The following is an 18,032-nucleotide window of genomic DNA, read 5'->3' as shown; positions in this document are numbered from 1 at the left end:
GAATAATCTTGGCAAGTAACTTTCAAAGTCCTAGCACGTTAAACAGAGTCGGGCGCAGTGCGCCCCCCTGAGGCAGGCCTATTTGTTGCCTGCTCCTCAAAAGTCAGTAGTATTAACTCTATGGTGCTAACAGCCAATTTGTGCTCCTCCCGTTGTTCGCTGACCTTGTAACCAACGGATATGCGCAGGCCTTCTGTTTATTCTGATCGTTCGCATCCCTCTTTGCTAAAGCTTTTTTATCAGGTGTGCGGTTCCCAGGGGCGCTTCCCAAGAGAGACTGGAGATGTCGAGGAGTAAACGCGGGGACTGCTAAGCGTGGTTTCTAGATCCAGAAGCGTTGCTGCTAAGTTAAGAGCAACTTCGGTAGATGGCGCCACCGATACCAAGTCCGCTCGATAGGCGGCGCGTTCACAAACAACTAGAAGAGCCGGAGCTCTTGCGACGCTTAACGCGGGACGCTCTTCAGTGCGGGCGAGCAGCCTATCCCAACAGCTGATCCGGCGGAGGAGTGCGACCGTCCCACTAGTTTTCTTATAGATTTGTTTTGCTCCCTCACCGAGGAGTTCCGTCCCGCTCTCAATCAAGTGTGCTCCGGCCCCCGTGGTTCTCCGTGCTGTTTGGAGGTTTGCGATCGGACTGTCGCTGGTGTGTCGCAAATGTGCCGTGCAGGGGCAACTTGTGGTGGTGTTTAGGTTCGGCCAAGTGGATACCCTCTTCGATCAAGTTGAAGCCAAGTGCAAGTGTGTTGTGGTTTACGTCGCAGCTCGGGAGCATCCGGTGCTTTAGCTGCTCTTGATAAGTTTCGTAGGAGTGCAGAAGTCTGCGTGCGACGTCATTTCCGGTAAACTAAACCCGGTACGTGCGATCAGCATAACTGACATTATTCGAGCGTGGGGCGAGCTACTTCTTACTTATCCTGGAGGCGTGACAACCTTGGATCAGGACATGCCTGACGCTAACGAAAGATGAATTTAGAAACCTGGAATTTTTAAACGAAGCGTTACACCCCCCGTCTTAATCTTGCGGTCTGTGGAACTGTCCCTTCAGCCTGGTTTGAGATCATTGAACGCGGTGGCTAACTAGCTTGAAAGTGACGAAAAAACAAAGCCTTCTATCACGCTATTCGCCGTACACTCGATAAATCTTCGATCACAGTCTTTAAGATGAGGATGTCACCATAATACAACAGCTTTGTTTCTGACTGGTAATTTTTAATCTCAACATTGTATTGGCGGTTCAGAGTACAAAGCGAGCCCAAATTCAGTCTTCAGCGCTCGTAAATGATGCTGTTTAATGAAAAAGCGCTTGGAATTTTTCGTTGCCCCCGGTACATAGCATGCGTTGTTTCTTGTAGGTGAATTCGAAGTCCCAACTCGAGAACAATTCATAACATCGCTAACTTCCCTCGTAACAAAGTACGCTTGAGATAAATGAAACCACGTAGCAATTACGATGACCAAAGAAAAGATTATGGCTTTTCTTCAAATACTACATCCAAACACAGGCTCAACGAAGTACCAGCGCTCAAGGGAACAGCGCTATGCGCGGAAGATAGATACATTGGCGGAATTTGGTAATGATGAAAACTTTATACACAAAATCTGCAACTGCCAGTCCGCAGTGTCACGAAGTCGCGAGCCAAAGCAGCTCGAATAGCTTCGTCCTTACTGTCCTATCCTTCAACGCGTTCTTGCGTCTTTGGGGCGACTCGAAGACGAGAGTGCCCATGGAAACTTCGCTTCGGCAATCACTTCGGACATCGCTGTGATAACAAAGTAACACTTGTGTTGTCATTACCAAAGTCATTAAGTTTTATCTCCCCCTCATTGTTTAGTGAACCCTTTTTCTTCTCTTTCGTGGGTTCTCTACAGTAGTTATTAAATGCTCCGCTGTTAATTTTTACTGTACTAGGTGGCCAGGAGGCGGAGATAAGACGTAGGTTTCTAGTTTATAGCGGCTGGTGTAAGAGCACCGTTAATAGCTTTTAAGTGCCCTGACACCCCTCAGATTTTAGAAGCGCATTCGTTAAAACTCGAGAACTAAAATATACACACGATATATTCGTAAATCAAACGGTGTTTCTACTGTGCTCAAACAGTTAGTACAGCGCATGCTCTTTACAAAGCCCGAGCCATGTTTCCCTCAAACAACTCCGTCTACTATCAAACTATGATCAAAACTGAAGAAATCGAGCCACTTCAGCCAAAGCGTTGATGTCTCGTATTATCTCCAGATCAAGCTATCCAGCTGCACTTAGTATACCATACAATGCATTCCCGAACATCCCAAGGTGACGCTTCTTTTTCTGCGACGACGATTATAATGACTCTCTTGGCGTCATTGTGACGCCATCTCTGTGATGCAGGTGGGTTACTGGAACAATTTGCCGTTTTAAAACCAGTTGTAAAAACTGTACCTAGTAGCCAACTCAACTGTATTTGTTTGGACTTAAAGGAAACGGGTCTAGCGCTTTTGTCACGAACAGTCATCCTCGATGACTGCATCCACATCAAAACATAGATATTGAGGTCCTTACCAGGAAATAAACAAAATATCGCTCAAGAAACTAAAGTCAGCCACGAAGCGCGTTCGGTGAAACGTATTTATCCACTACGCGATCTCTTAAAAGTACCCAAAGCACTGGGTTTGGCGAAATCTGTTCGACGCTTGGATCGCTAGCACAAAGGTCCGCGCAATGGCCACGCGCTAAAACGTTCCACAGAAGCTTCTAGGAAGCTGTTTTCTTCAGATTTCGTTACAAAACCGTGAAGGAGGAGCAGCGTGAGTCAGAATGGTAGGGAAAGTGTCTCTTGTACCCGCAACGAAGCGTAGTGCGATGCCGGACTAGTCTCGCATGCCGGTCGCATGACCAGGCCGCTGGCTGGCCGCACGGGCGGCTGCTGTCGACGCTTCCTGCACCTACGCGAGGAAAACGCCCGCTTCGCTCTTCTGGCTGTGGTGCTGTTAGTGTACATGATCGTCGGCGCCGTTCTGTTCCGAGCGCTGGAGCGGCCGCCGGAGCTGGAGGCCCGCGAGCGCTACGGCCGAGCGCTGCACGACTTCTGGCTCAAGTACAACGGCACCGTAGACCCCGTGGACGTGCACCGCCTCCTGGAGGAACACAGCAACGCTTCGGCCCGCAACATGGTCCCGGGAAAGAGGCCCCGCTGGGACTTTGTCGGTGCCTTCTACTTCGTGGGAACAGTGGTGTCCACAATCGGTGAGTCGGCCTCCGCTTGAAGCAGCAGCTTGTCCTGGTAGCAGGTGGCGCTGCACCCAAGTGCACCCAAGGCCTTTATTCAACAAAAAGGCATGCCCTCTACTAGAGCCTCGATAATTACTGCCGGGACGCGGATTTCCAAACGCTTCCCTGCACAGAGCAACCGCGTGACATGTCCGTTCGCGCGACGCAGAACGGTAATTAAATGTTGTTATTGGCTGCGCCCCAAACCCAGAGCTACCGAAATCATACCAAATCACTATTATTAACAAAAATAACGCGTATATTTCAGTTTAGAAAAAAAAATTTAGAAAAAAAGGTAAGAAATTAAAAAAAAAAAAAACAAAAAAAAAACTAAGGGGCTCGAAGGTGCTCGAACGCAAGCCGTCAGCGCCGATACTCAGTACACTACATCGATGCCACAGAGCCCGAACGGTGGGCTTGTTTTACCAGGCGCCCAAAAGAATAGAGCGCCTAGTGACATCACACACGTCACGTGGGTGCTGTGTGCAGCGAAGCGTTTGGAAACACGCTGCCGGCGTTTGAAGCGACGGGCATGCTATGGCTCTGGCATCAGTGGTGGATGGTCTCCTGGAATGACGGTCCACTCCCACATCCCCTAAAAATTAAGTTTTCTCTACAACAATAACAACAACCAGGGGGCGAACGCCACCCTACAGCACCCCTGGAAAGTAGCACTCCTGAGTCTACAGCGTGCGAGCCATCCCCGTTTCTACCCTCGTTCATGCTGAGCGCTTACCGCTTGTGCATGGTTTCTGAAAGATCACTGTGAGTCCCCCCCTGTCTGACGGGCTAGTACTACAGCTGCGCTAGGCGAATTGGCCATGACTACAAGCTTCGCATAAGAGCGCTACCACTTGGCTTCATAGAATCGTCGAAGTAGTATTGTCGCCTGTTTCCTATAAGGAAGATTGTAAAGAGGTTGTCATTTCAATTACGCAAGACGATGGACGCACTTCTCCTTTCGTCGCATGCGTGGGTGCCGCGTGGTAGTAAGTAAGACCCATGAAAGACTTCTTTTCTCCTGGTACGGACTTATATTTCCGTTTTGTGCGGAACCGATAACGGTGGAGGCAGCCCGGTGGGGAAGGAAAAAAAGGTCACGTGAACAAACAGGCGAAAAAAAAAATGGCCGCCTGTATGGTTGCTTCGCTGGAAAGGCAGCCGAAAGTAAATGACGTCTGTGCCACGCCTTTCAGGTAAAGACCGTATTGTTTATTTCAGTCCGCCCGTCCTCACTAGTATGTCACTGGTGATTAACTGAATCACCAGCTGCTGGGAAGTCAGTGACTGACTACAACCGAGCAAAAGCTCCCGTTACTGTAGAAATTTCTCGGAGATTCGGGTGGTAGAACGAAATTTCTGCGTTTACCTTGTTATGGAATGGCTCGAGTTGCCTCCACCCTCCAAAAAGAAGCAAAACATTGCAGAACATGCCTTAAAATGTTTTTATGAGATGAGGACGCAAACGCGTGCGATTAAAGTCCGGACGACTGGGGTTGCACAGTACTGACAGGGGCGCCGCTCCTATCATACGAAGAGTTTTATATTCATCACATTCAAACAACGCTACTTTTTGTCAACTTATTGTACAGCCGAACCTCGTTATAACGAAGTAGTTTCGGGGCAGTAAGTTAGTTCGTTATATCCGATGTTCATTATAACCGTAAGGTAAAAAAGCGGCTCTAATAAATCGGCAATCTGGTTTGCGCAACGATCGTAGATAAAAAAAAAACGCATTGTTCTAGGCTTCCAACGCATTATCCTTATCTGTCTCCTTGCGGCATTTCAAACTAAACAGACCGGAACGTGAGAACGTGAAATTACAACAGAACAAAGTTCGTTCGGCAATACAGGCCGACCTTCTTATTTACTTGAAGGAGGATGTGGCCCTCGCCTTGTGGCTTTTCACAGTCTGAGTAAAATGAAGTTTCTCACAGTGTCCACGCAATAAAGGGCCTTAAGCTACTAAAAAAACGGTTGCTTCGTCTCACTTTTTTTAAATTTTGTTTTTATTATGCTAGCTGTCGAGTTTTGAGCCTCCCGGGAACCATATATGTTTTTCGTTATATCCGATATCGCGCGGCTCTCGAGGTTTCGGTTTCGTTATAAAAAAGAATGGGTGTCATTGAAATGAAGCGTGGCCAAACAAACTTCGTATTTAGTTCGCTATAACCGATAATTCGCTATATCAGTGTTCGATATAACGGTGTACGACTGTATAGAGATGTCCGTGGTCCAAGATAGACCACCATGTCTAACGCTCCTAAATATACAGGCAGCTACTGGAAACGTGGCAAGAGAATTGCTGTGGCGTATTCTGGAGGGAAGAGGGCGTTGGTGCTGAGTTCGACGGGATGCTTACGTTAGGAAAGGCAGACGATATCACGCATTCATAGCAATTTCCTTTCAAAACGCGTGCGCCCATTGACATCTGGGTCCGTTGCTTAGGGAAAGTGATACCACAGATGAGCTATTGCCGTCCTTAACTTCTCCCTGGTATAGAGAGGCATCTAGGTTCGTTTGATCGCACCGCTGGAATGCTAACGGGCAGTTGAAGCACTGATAACTGCATTTTTAGTGCTAGCTCATATTACGTCACTCCTGCCCATATTGCGTCACCTTAGCGCGAAATTCGAAAGCTAGTTTTTAGTTTAAAAAGCGTGTTTCATTGCTGGAATGGAGCTGAGTGGGTTACCAAGGACTAGTTCATTTAAAAAGAGCAATGTTGTGTTTTGTCTTCAATGCAAGAGGGGAGAAATATAAAGGATGGATAACCCCGGGGTACAAAAAACTCACGCATCTCCACGAAGTGAATAATGACGAGTGGGCGAAGCACTGGGGATCGTTCTTACCGTAAATCCATGTGGCATTGCCCACTCTCGCATGTGTATGAGTGACAACGCGTGTGTGCAGTATATACAATTCCAATCCAATCCAATCCGATACAATTCAATTTAATCCAATCCAATCCTATCCAATTCAATCCAATCCAATGCTCCTCGCGCATGCGCAACACGGTGTACACGGACGCCAAGCCCCGGACAAAGCGAGGTCCTAAGGTGCTTCGCCCCTAATAAGTAGGACGTAATACGAGGGATTTGGAAAGTATTGATTGCGTATAAGGTTTCACGCGCCGATGCTACACAGGCGATGAGGCTCGCCGTAGTGGAGGGCTCCGGAGTAATTTTGACCGCCAGGAGATCTTTAACGTGCGCCGAAATCTGAATTTTAAAAGTAAAAATGGTGCTGACTCTCGCGTTTTGGAATACCGGGCTAGGCTTAAAATCAGAGGTCATTTCGATGCCGGAAGCGAACCAGAAGACAGCTTGCGAAATGACACTACGGGCTCATGGTAAGACCTCTAATGAGGAAGGGCAGGGCGATGGGGGCTGGGTCTCTTTTAAAGCCATGGAAGCGAAACTTAAGTACTTTCTGAGGAGAGGCTTAGAAACTTGGAGGATGAGCAATGGGCATGAAAAGCGTACGTGCACCTTGAAAACGTGGACACTGAATGGCGGAACAGGGCGGGAAAGCTGACGACAAAATTTAAAAATGGAGGGGCAAGAGGTCGATCAGGGGTCGTTAAAAAGAAGGTATTAGAAACGGAGACGGTTAAGTGGGCGCAGATTGGGAACAGGAAAAAAATAAAGGGGGGTATATAAAGAAGGCAAACGAGGGATTAAAAAGTTTTAGTACTTGAACAAAAAAGGCAATGGTAAAAACAAGACTATGGAGACAAAGATACACAGCGTCGTCTTGTGTTTAGAGAATTTTACAACGAAGCTCTACAATACTACCCTCCTGCGGTGGTCGATGTCTGTCCGTATACGCGTCATGTCGACAAGGAAAAGATTTCGTCTCCAGTGTCTCGCGAATGCTCTGTAGCTCTCAATATAAATTAGGTATCTCGAAAAAAATTGTACTGAAATTGGCTGCTAAGACTACCCTGCCGTTACCCCGAGTCTCATTACCTATCGTAATTAGTTCGCTAACAAACTGTAAATATTGTTGAACTCCCGCCTGCTATCAATACACGGACTTCCACTGGAAAGAAACGGCAGCCCTATATTTGTAAGAATAAACCTGTAGTCTATCCAAGTCGCTGGACATCCTTTATCACAGACTAGCAGGCAACTGAATTTTTACTGCGAAGCCGTGTACCTCCAAGCAGCCAAGGAAATTTTTGTGTCAGCGTCGGCATAAAACTCCCAGGCTACCTTTGGCTAACCAAAAGAAACATCCCAAGCTACTACTGACTACTGGCTACACAAACAAACTACTGTAACCGTCAGGGATCGAACCTGGGCTTAAAGAGAAGCAGAGCGAGAGCCCGTCGTCTTGTCGACTAAGTTACGCCCACATGTGGAGACGGGGAGACAGACGGTGGTTTGGATTCAACTTTTTCGGAGGGGTAGGGCGCTTTTTGGAGGCGACATATGAAACAAGAGTGAGGTTGAGGCAGTGAGGGAGACGACGCCATAGCCGCGCGTGCCACCCTCCCCCTTAAGACCATTCTACATGGTGCGTCTTACGTCTGCGAATTCGGTGGAAAGAACATTCGCACTTGCGAAATTCGCAATGCCTGGAAATGTCGTCTGCATGGCCTGCGAATGTCATAATTTTAGCATTTCCGAGGCACATTGTTTACAGACCGAATTAAGTCTGCAAGAAGCAATGATTGTGGCGATAAAAAAGGTTTTATTTTACTCTCTGGGAAAGTTTGTTCAGACGGTTTTGCAGTAAATATGAGTTTATTTGCGGTTTCATATAACAATCGCCAAATATTTATCGATTTACGCGCACACACAGCCCAGAAGACAAACACAGCAAGCAACCCTGGGTTCGCTTGTTGTGCGTGCCTAGCCCACCTCGATATACCTCGGACAACTCTTCTTGGGTTCTTCTGTACTTATTCCCTGCGTGTTCCATAGAGGGGTCTTTTTTTCCACTTCACCGATTAAGCATTCGTTGAAAGCGGCGTGCGACATCGTGTTGTGAACGCATGTGCGTTTGTTATGGTGCACCCGCGCTTATGCCGCCCTTATACAAGCAACGCCATCTGGTTGCTAAGCGCGCAGACAGTGATGCCATGACGTTCACCTAGCTGTGTTCCTATTGGCTGGAGGTCCGGCCCGTCTACGCCGCATGATCGGCGTTGTGGGGCACGCTCGACCATTCCAAACATTTGACACTTCGCCGCAACAACGAAAAAAGTCGTTTTGCCGCACGAGCGGCGCCGCACCGGGGGATTCGCAGGGAACATCGCACCATGTAGAACGGACTTGACCCTTCGAATGGCGCTCCTCTCCATTTTATTTCTGCTGACGCTTCTGCGTTCGGGACGCCGCTCCGGTGAATCCTAGGTAATGGCTTCCAGAGCCTCTGGTTTCACTCTTTGTAGAGCCACGTGTGGGAATTCAAGTGACGCCGCATGGGTAATCGTTGTGTGTTTCGTTTACGGCTTCGCAGTCCAACCAACTTCACAGCGGGGATGGGAGCCATTTATTTTCTTTTTGTTTTATTCCTCTCACGAGATACACAAGCAGCTGTGTCAGGTTCAGTATCTTCACATCCAGAACGTGTGGGTTCGAGCTAGTTGACACTCCATAATCAACACATTTATGCCAAAAAAATTCAGACAAAGGACGTGAATGACTACGCCAGGCTGAATTGTTTTCGCCCTTAATGGTGTTGGTCTTCACTCCCAATCTCCTTTGTGAGGCCACAAAAAACCCCGACCAACAAGGGGCTAAAGCTTCACTGTAAAATAAATCAAAGCCCTTTTGTTAAGAGAAAGATAGGTCAAGCGCGATGCTTTCTCCGGTGTAAACTGAGTCAAAGTCAAAACGCTTTGGCCGTGTCGCAATGGTGGAATGGGATAGACGTCGCCTTCGTAACGTGAGGAATCCACGTTCAATTCCGAACGCAGGAAGGGCTTAATAAAGACGATAGTCTTTCTGGGGCTACTTAAACGCAGAAATTTTGATCTGTCTGTCTGTCTGTCTGTCTGTCTGTCTGTCTGTCTGTCTGTCTGTCTGTCTGTCTGTCTGTCTGTCTGTCTGTCTGTCTGTCTGTCTGTCTGTCCGTCCGTCTGTCTGTCTGTCTGTGACTCGATTCAGTCACACGGCCAAAGGGAAACAGAAGCTGCACAATAGTCTTATGTACTCATAGCCAAATCTAAACGTCTAAGTCGGGTGTCAATGTTCATACTCGTCAACATTGTTGAACAAGAAGTAGACATTACGCAAATATAAGGCACAATACATAAATGATATTTGGAGTGTTCCTTTATTAAAAAAATTCATGGATGCGTTTTTTTTTTGTGATAGCAAATGAAAAACTACATGAATTCCAGGAAATCGTCGCCTGCTGTTGCCAGCGCTGCTATAGCTCGTGGCGGTATTTAAGAAATCAAACGGCAACAGCAACGAAACGTCGCACTAGATAGGTTCCGCGTTCCGCTTGGAACGCACGTGGAGAAGGACAACGTGGTTCTATAAACGTTGTAGTAAGGCGAACCAATTCACGCGCGTCTCGCCGTACGGCAGCGCTGGCATCGAGACACCCGGCCTGACGCGGCCTGTAGCAGTGGAACGCGGTAAATTTAAATTGACGTGAGCAAACCTTCAGTGTGTTTACCTTGGGAGGAGCGCGACAAAAGAGGAACAGCATGAGAGGTGAGCGGGAAAGCAAAGAGAGGCATTTACTTGGCAAATGTCGACCAAGACTACCGTCTTTTGTCGACATTTGCAACGAAAGCAGCAGATACGCGGCCAATTTTTTTCTAGAGGCGCTTGATGTGCCTGCGCTTATCATCATCATCGTCTCGGAAACCCATTGTGTAAAGTTGGCTGTCCTGCAGTGCGTTTTACTCAAATGAACGACGGCGTCAGTGAGGCATTGAAAGCTTCGCTTTAAAAGAGTTCACTAACAAGCACGCGTGATTGAAGACTGGACTCGCGGAAGCCGCGCACAAGACCTTATTTGTCTCTTTAAAGCCCATGAGGACGTTTAGGCGGAAGTGATGTGCGTGCGATAAGAAGCGGGGCCAGCGAAATAGCCAGGAGGAAAATCCATCGTCCTGAGCCAGAAGAACCCGGAACCACGAAACTGTAAATATGACCGCCCGAAAACAAAGCGACGTGAACTCGGTGGAAGGCAGGCGGGATTTTGGGGCGCGCTGATAAGCCTTCTCGGAACACTGATTGAGTAAACAAGGCCCATCGCTATTCTCAGACCTCGGAGGGAAAAGCCGTGGACTGTAATCTTCGATCTTGAGCGCATTTCCGGGTCTGTGGCGCTTCCTTTTCCCGGCTCTTTCTTTCCTGGCTACTTCATCTCTCACTGCTTTTGTTATTTGTGTGAGGGGGCGCTGGAATGGCGCATTTGTCTGACCACCTTTCTCTATTTGTTTTCGAGCTGGAGGAGAGCACACCACGGGCAAGATGTACGTCGAGCACAGAATGGGTTGGTGAGTTTACGAAAGGTCAAAGTTCAGGTATTAGAGAGTTTTAGCACTCCGTCTGTTCCGTCCTTTCCGTTCGTACCGTGTTGACCTGGACCCGACTGGGCACTTGGGCATTCGTTCCAGTAGGGTGGAGAAGTACCCCGGGCCGGCCCTCGCCAGGCCTGCACATTCGTTACGGTGGGGGGTGTCCTCCACGACAAAATAGTGGCAACTGTGCGACGGTAAGCTATTCTGCTCCGAGTGATAGAAGACTAGAATTTTTTCTACGCAAGGTTATGGTTCATCATCACCATCACCAGCCTATCTACGCCCAGTGTAGGGCAAAGGCCTCTCCCATTAATCTCGAATTATCGCGGTCCTGCGCTAATTGCGACCAATTTATCCCCGCAAACTTCTTGATCTCATCTGCCCATCTAACTTTCTGCCGCCCCCTGCCACGCTTACTTCTCTAGCAATCCACTCTGTTACCCTTAATGACCAACGGTTATCTCGCCTTCGCATTACATGCCCTGCCCACGTCCATTTCTTTATAATTTTTACTGACATATCCTTAACACGCTTTTGTTCCCGGACGCACTCCGCTCTGTTCTTGTCCCTTAACGTTACACCTATCATCTTCCGTTCCGTTGCTCGCTGAGTCGTGCTCAATTTAAGTTGAACTCTTTTAGTGAGCCTCCAAGTTTCTGCCCCGTCAACACGTCAACATGAATGGTGGCAGAAGTCATGTGACCTCAGCGGCGGGAATGCACAGTGGAGCAGGGTGGTTCTCTAGCGCCGCTGCTCGGCTTTTCGCATTCCTACAAGTAGGCAGTCTTAGTGATTTTGTCTAACTTTTCATTCGTCCAATTTATGGATTCTTTGGTCGATCAATCAACCAGCCAGTAAATTACACAAAAATTAATCATTTGACAACCACGTCTCAAGCATGAACAGCTCTACCTGGCACCGCGGCCTGATTACGTGTCAGACTGAATGTTGTGTAGGAGCTGGTCTCTCTCTGTGCCCACTTGTAGTCACCAGGAAAAGCCAAAGCACGAGAACAATGAGGAGGAGCATCAGAGAATCTGGGCGCTTTTGCGGGTTCCACATGCGCGCCGCTTAAAAGGACTCTGCAACACTTCCGATAAACGCTTTCACCCTTTCCTTCGCGTCTGGAAGCACTGCGAAAGTTATAGTTAGCGCCAGCATGGAGCGACACTGGGTGATTTGTTCGTCGCAGCAGAACTGTCCGCCTCCCGTCTCCGCTTTGCTTTTTTTTTTTTTTTCTAAAGTGACTATCGAATGCGTTCACTGCTGCAACTGAAGGAAAGCCGGCCAATAGCAGCCACACTGCTGTACTGACGTAATTCCAGCGGTCGAAGAACGGCAAGACTCGGGAAAGAGAGAGAAATCTTTCGAACAAGTTTCAAGTTATCCGATGGACATAGAGCAGTAATTTATGGCGGAGGTACTTTGCGACCCCTTAATCTAAGTACTGGACGTGTTGGGTGACTACGTTCTGCAAGCATTTAAGCTCTCAAAAAAAGTTGAAAAAGTGTTGCAGGCTTTCTCTAATTCATGAAACAAGGAAAGACGCAGATACACTGCCAGGAGATAAGACACAGAACTGCAGGTGCGTGCAGTTTCTATTAATTTACAGCCCCAAGATGTATCCTATCCCGAACTTCGCGTCAACCAAAACATGCGGCATTACCGGAAACCATTGTCTCTTTTGGCGCGAGATGAAGCGATGAAACGATGGTCCGATATGCAGATTGTGGTTTCCAGGAGTCACGTTGTCTATGACGTCACCGTCACGTGACTGGAAAGAGCAGCGGCATCCGGCCAAGGCGGGGCTAGCGATAAACCATCTCATTACAAACGCCGCATGTAGCTGTCGCATGTCCCGAAGTAGTGCGTGAGGTTCACGTCAACTTCCAGGAATTCTTTAAGACGTAGTCTCTCTTGGGATACCTAAAGGCGGAAATGTCTCTGCTTGTCTGTCTGTCTGTCTGTCTGTCTGTCTGTTCCTCTGTCGAGCCGCAAGGCTATATCAGCTAAAATAATGTTTTAACGCCGCGTTTATATAGGTAAAACATTTCCCAACTACGAAATCTGGTACCATGCTTCATACTTGTACACAATGAACATTGTTCAGCAAAGAAATAAGGAAGGCATATTTGAGGCAAAACATCAATACATAACTAATACTGGCAGTGTTCTCTTAATTTAAAAAGGGGAATACCTGGAAGAGTTTTTATCTATAATTCAATATATAGGCTCCGACAGGGGCTAGTCAACACTTTATCCCGGGTGTCGGCCACACACTTCAAGGTCATGATCATCCTCATAGTCGTCGTCGTCGTCATTTGAGCACGTGGATAAAGTTGGCTTTGCCGCAACGCGTTTCGGCGTACGCCAACACCGACGGCGCAAGTCAGCCAAAAAGACGTGGGCGTAGTTAGTGTCACTAGAGAATCTAGTGACACTAGGCGTAGTTGTCGCGATAGCAAGCAAGAAAAACTCGTTAAAAAGCAATATTTTCACCACAAAATACAAATAAGCTCTCGCGTCGAGACTCGTGCCGGCAGCTCAAGCGGTAACCCCACAGTAACAAAGAGCCCCAACCAGTGGCGCTGCAGCAGTACAAACGGGGGAAAATTTAATTGAATTCAGCAAATCTCCATAGCGCGTATCTTGGCAGAACCGAGACGCCAGAGGAACAGCATGAGATGTGGGCAGGGGACACAGGCAGCGCCGGTTAGAGGTTACGTGGCAGCGCCGGCAGAAGACTATCGTCTTTCAACGACATTTTCAGCGGAGCGAGCAGACACGCGGCGATTTTTTTTTAACACGAGAGTGTTCTATTCCCACATACGCGAAGATTTCGCTGACGTCATATCCGTCACGGAAGTGACGCCATTGCAACTAAGCAATGCAACTGGGTGCACCTCTGCACTCAGGGTCTTCTTAGCAATCATCATAAATCAAGCAATCATCACCAAGCAATGCAACCAATAGCAGTTATCATCTGCATCACTACGTTATACTTAGGGTTGTTCGTTTTCGGGCTTTCAATTTTAACACGAAAGTATTTTACGCCCGGATACAAGAAGATTTCATTGACGTCATATCTGTCACGGAAATGACGCCAGTACACCTTTGCCGAAGCGACCCACCAGCAGGACGTAGCTCGCCAAGCACACCCAGAAGACAGCCGCCGACCCGAAAATCATGCTGAGCTGCAGATTTCGCTGCACATTTCACTTTCGTGTTTTATTGATTGCTATGACAGAGGAATTAGGCACAGTTTTTTTTCGTTTTCACTCACTCACTCGTGGAGGCTCGGTGGAATACAGGCGGCGCATTTCTTCTATGCCTTGCTTACTTTACGAAGCGCGAACACAAAATCTTGCGGATTGATTTTTCTCTTCCACCAGGGAAGAGAAGAGTTCCACTCATTTCGAGTGGAACTTCAAGTTTGTCCAAACTTTTCTTAGCTCAGACGCCGGGAGTCAGAAAAATACATTTAAAAAATGAAGGATCTAAAGAGGGGAATGATGCGCAAAAAATGTAAAAAAGAACAAGAAACGGAGAAATCAACCGCTCTATGTAGTGACGCAAAGTGCGCCCCCGTGCCAGTAAATACGAAGAGGGAACCGCGCTCCTCGAACCATTGCAGGAATCTCAGCAGACCTCCACCGAGAAAGATCAAAGATGTGAGGGATCGGGGAGGAGGCAATGAGGGTTCAGAGACGACAAACTCGCAGGAAGAACGGCTCAGAAGGACAGAATTTGCCGTCGCTGTGCGCTGGCCATTTTTTTTTCCTTTTCCTATTAGCAAGCAACTGCACGTTAGACGCCGGAGTTTACTCCCAGAGGCTTCTTCGTTTCGTTGTTTTCTTGCCCTGTTTTCATCTAGTTGGTACTTCCCGCCCTTTTCGCGTTTTTCCCGCTTTTTCTAGTAAACAGCATGGGCGTCCGAGTACGGAACTAAGGACGGAGGAGAAAGTGCGCGCTGTTGAAACGGGGAGGGAGGCTGAGAACGCCGATATAAAACTGAAAGAATGCAAATTCGCGGAATGGAAAATGCTCGAGGTGCCACGGTTCGGAAAGCACCGGTCAGGTACAAAGGCGGGCGTCATTTGCTTAGAGAAACGACCGGCTCCGCCCCGACTATCGTGATTCGTCAACAAGAGGCCCCGCACAAATAAAGATTTTCTCTTTCTCTCTCTTCGTCTACGCCTTAACGCGTACGTGACCATGACGAAAAATTCACGCATCTCCACGGAGTGAATCATGACGAGTGGACGAAGCACTGGGGATCGTTCTTACCGTAATAACCCGTGGGAGTGCTTACTGCTGCTAAAACGATTTCTAATCCAATCCAATCCAATCCAATCCAATCCAATCCAATCCAATCCAATCCAATCCAATCCAATCCAATCCAATCCAATCCAATTCAATTCAATCCCTTTCAATCCAATCCAACCCGATACAATTTCATTTAATCCAATCCAACACTCCTCGCGCATGCGCAGCACGGCTCTCCAAGAGCTCTCTCTCTCTCTCTCTCTCTCTCTCTCTCTCTCTCTCTCTCTCTCTCTCTCTCTCTCTCTCTCTCTCTCTCTCTCTCTCTAACCTTTTGTGAACCTTTTATTTTGTTCTTGTTAACTTTTTATGAACCTTTTGTTCACAGATGTTTTGATTCACACGGTGTTGTGCCGTGAGCACGGACGCCGGACGCCGGAAAAATCTCGGCCTTAAGGTGCTTCGCCCGTAAAATAGCGTCACGGGAACATCTTCATGTCTTGGTGGGGAAAGAAACTGGAAGCGGGCTTCACCTGCGCGGGCTAAGAAGTGCTACTGCAGGATTTACCGGAGGCGCAGGCGGCACAGTAAGCTCCATCTCTCAATGCGACCGTTTTCGAAGCGTATTGATAAAAGAATACCATTCGCGAAGCAGCATCGACTTGTCTTCATGTCTGCGTTTCCCGAATCGAGATTACCGCTGATGTTCTGCAAGCAAATAAACAAATCAATGAAGGCTTCGCATTTCGCATGACGAGACGCGAGAAAAATTGCTGTTCTCGTCGCCAGAGGCAGTGTCCTCGGAGTGCTTTGAAGCCCTGCTCGAGGGGCCTTGAAGCACTAGCTTTGGGATTTTAGGTGCGAAGCATCTGGGACCTCGTTTTGTCCGTGCCTTGGCGTACTTGTACGCAGTGTGCTGCGCATGCGCAAGGAGCATTGGATTGGATTGGAATAAATATTGATTGGGTTTGATTGGATTGGATTAAATTGAATTGTATCGGATTGGATTGGATTGGAATTGTATATACTGTACACACGCGTTGTCGCTCATTTACATGCGCGAGTGGGCAATGCCACGGGTGATTTACGGTAAGAACGATCCCCAGTGATTCGCCAAATCATGATTCACTTCGTGAAGATGCGTGAACCTTTTGTTCCCGCCGCTGAGAACGGAAGTGATTTAGCTATTTCAGTTTATGGAAGCACCGCTATAACACGGGACTGCTTACGCTTTAGTAATAAAGCGCCTGGTTTATGTAGGATTGCATCGTACTCAAATTTTGTTCACGAGTTCGTGCGTGCACACTCACAGCGGAGGAGAAAGTGGAAGTTCCTTGGTCACCCAGCTGCATTTCGTTTCTCGCTATGTCTCTTGCATGTTGATTTGTGCGGTCATTTTCTGGAGTAGCCGTTCACTAGCGTGCTTGCCGTATGAATGATGTTTATTATCATCATAATCACTATTACATTCGTGTCCACTGCAGGACGAATGCATATCACAGGTCCCTTTAGTCCCTCCAATCTTGCGATGCCCTATGCCATTCCTTTCCCCCTAACATTCTGATTTCATACCTCAATTGAGTCTATGATATTTATCTACTTCTAGTCCCGACTATCGACAACCACTCTGTTGCCGTGATGATCCCACAGTTGTCACTTCTTCGCGATGCTTGATACTTTGCCATATTTAATCTGCTAGAAAACTGCTACGAGACAGCGTCAGTTGTGTTTAAAAAGGAAAATTCAAGGTTTGGTAGCGCATTGGAAAAGGCGCATCGAAAACTATCTACATTTAGGTTGGAGATTATGAAGTCGACATATCAGAAAACCGCTGTTCTTACACCCAGAATTCACCTGCATAGTTCCCGCATCAGCCCTGAACGAAGGTCTTCAAGACAGGTAGCTAATAGTGGAGCCAAGCCGCGGACCGCACCTCGACTTGCGACGAATTAATTGTCAGGAGAGTGTTCCTCTTGATTAAGACGGCATTGACACCAGAGGTTTTTATCTGAACGAAATTCTGGGACTGCATTGCATCAAAATCTATTTAAGTCGTTGGCGTATATACCCATTAAAATCTTTGTCGCAAGACAAAGGACAGTCTGTGTTGTGTATGTTTTCCGTGAGTGAAGCGACGAAGAAGGGGGCATCTTTACAAGTCTGTGGGAATATTCAGTCGGCATGACACAACGGCAAGACCATACGACTACATTTATGGATTTCTGACCCGGGATGTACGGGGACTTCTGCAAGTACGACGGGGTAGACAAAATGATGCAGATGTCGCCACCTCCTTTATGGACGTTCTTACGCTCTGAGCAGACCTTAAATAATGCTCAATCAATCAATCAATCAATCAATCAATCAATCAATCAATCAATCAATCAATCAATCAATCAATCAATCAATCAATCAATCAATCAATCAATCAATCAATCAATCAATCAATCAATCAATCAATCAATCAATTTCCGGAATGATGCCGGGAAGACGCCGCTGCTTGTAAAATTTGTGTTCAGTTGGGGATAAAATTGCTATTGCTTTGGGACAGATCAGTCTCTTTAAGAAACCAATCTTGTAGCTTGCCTTCATGGCGTCTTTCAGGACGAAGCGGGTCCCTGCAGTTTCGCCCCATTGTCCACATGTCTGAAGAAATGCGGCAGCGCCGAGAGGTGGTGGCAGTACATAAAAAAAGCATCAGGTCCAAAACAATCATCATCAGCCTGTTGGTGCCCAGTACAAGAGGAACGCCTCTCCCATGCTCCTTTAGCGGTTTCTGTCTCTCGATGCTTTATAGCACTCTTTACCTCCCAATTATTTTTATTCTTTCCTCCATCAAGTTAGTATGCTCTTCCTCTACGTCTAATCCCGCAATTCAATAGCCACTTTGCCGCGCCTGTGCGTACAAGCGGTTGCTCAGTCGATCACACAGTGGCGACTTTGCCTTGATATCGCAGGGCGGGTAATAAGTTGTACAGTTTAGTCAGCGGTCATTTCAGGAAGAAGCTGGAGTAAGACTGTACCCAAACT

At 47.5% G+C, this 18,032-nt stretch overlaps 1 protein-coding gene across 1 annotated transcript in view; it reads left to right on the top strand.

Moving 5' to 3' along the window:
* Nucleotides 1-299: 299 nt before the first annotated feature.
* The window catches only part of LOC144142540 (potassium channel, subfamily K, member 13-like), a 218,077-nt gene continuing 200,344 nt past the window's right edge, over nt 300-18,032 (top strand). Inside the window, exon 1 of the mRNA XM_077674124.1 lies at nt 300-3,220. Within this exon, the coding sequence (XP_077530250.1) occupies nt 2,866-3,220 (355 nt within the window). The 5' untranslated portion in view covers nt 300-2,865. The remainder of the gene's footprint in view (nt 3,221-18,032) is intronic.

Source organism: Haemaphysalis longicornis, unplaced genomic scaffold, assembly GCF_048455015.1.
Source record: "Haemaphysalis longicornis isolate Haplotype H1 unplaced genomic scaffold, Haemaphysalis longicornis Haplotype H1 scaffold_6, whole genome shotgun sequence".
Taxonomy (NCBI): domain Eukaryota; kingdom Metazoa; phylum Arthropoda; class Arachnida; order Ixodida; family Ixodidae; genus Haemaphysalis; species Haemaphysalis longicornis.
Note: the sequence above shows the minus strand (reverse complement) of the source record. Positions and strands in the feature narration are given on the sequence as shown.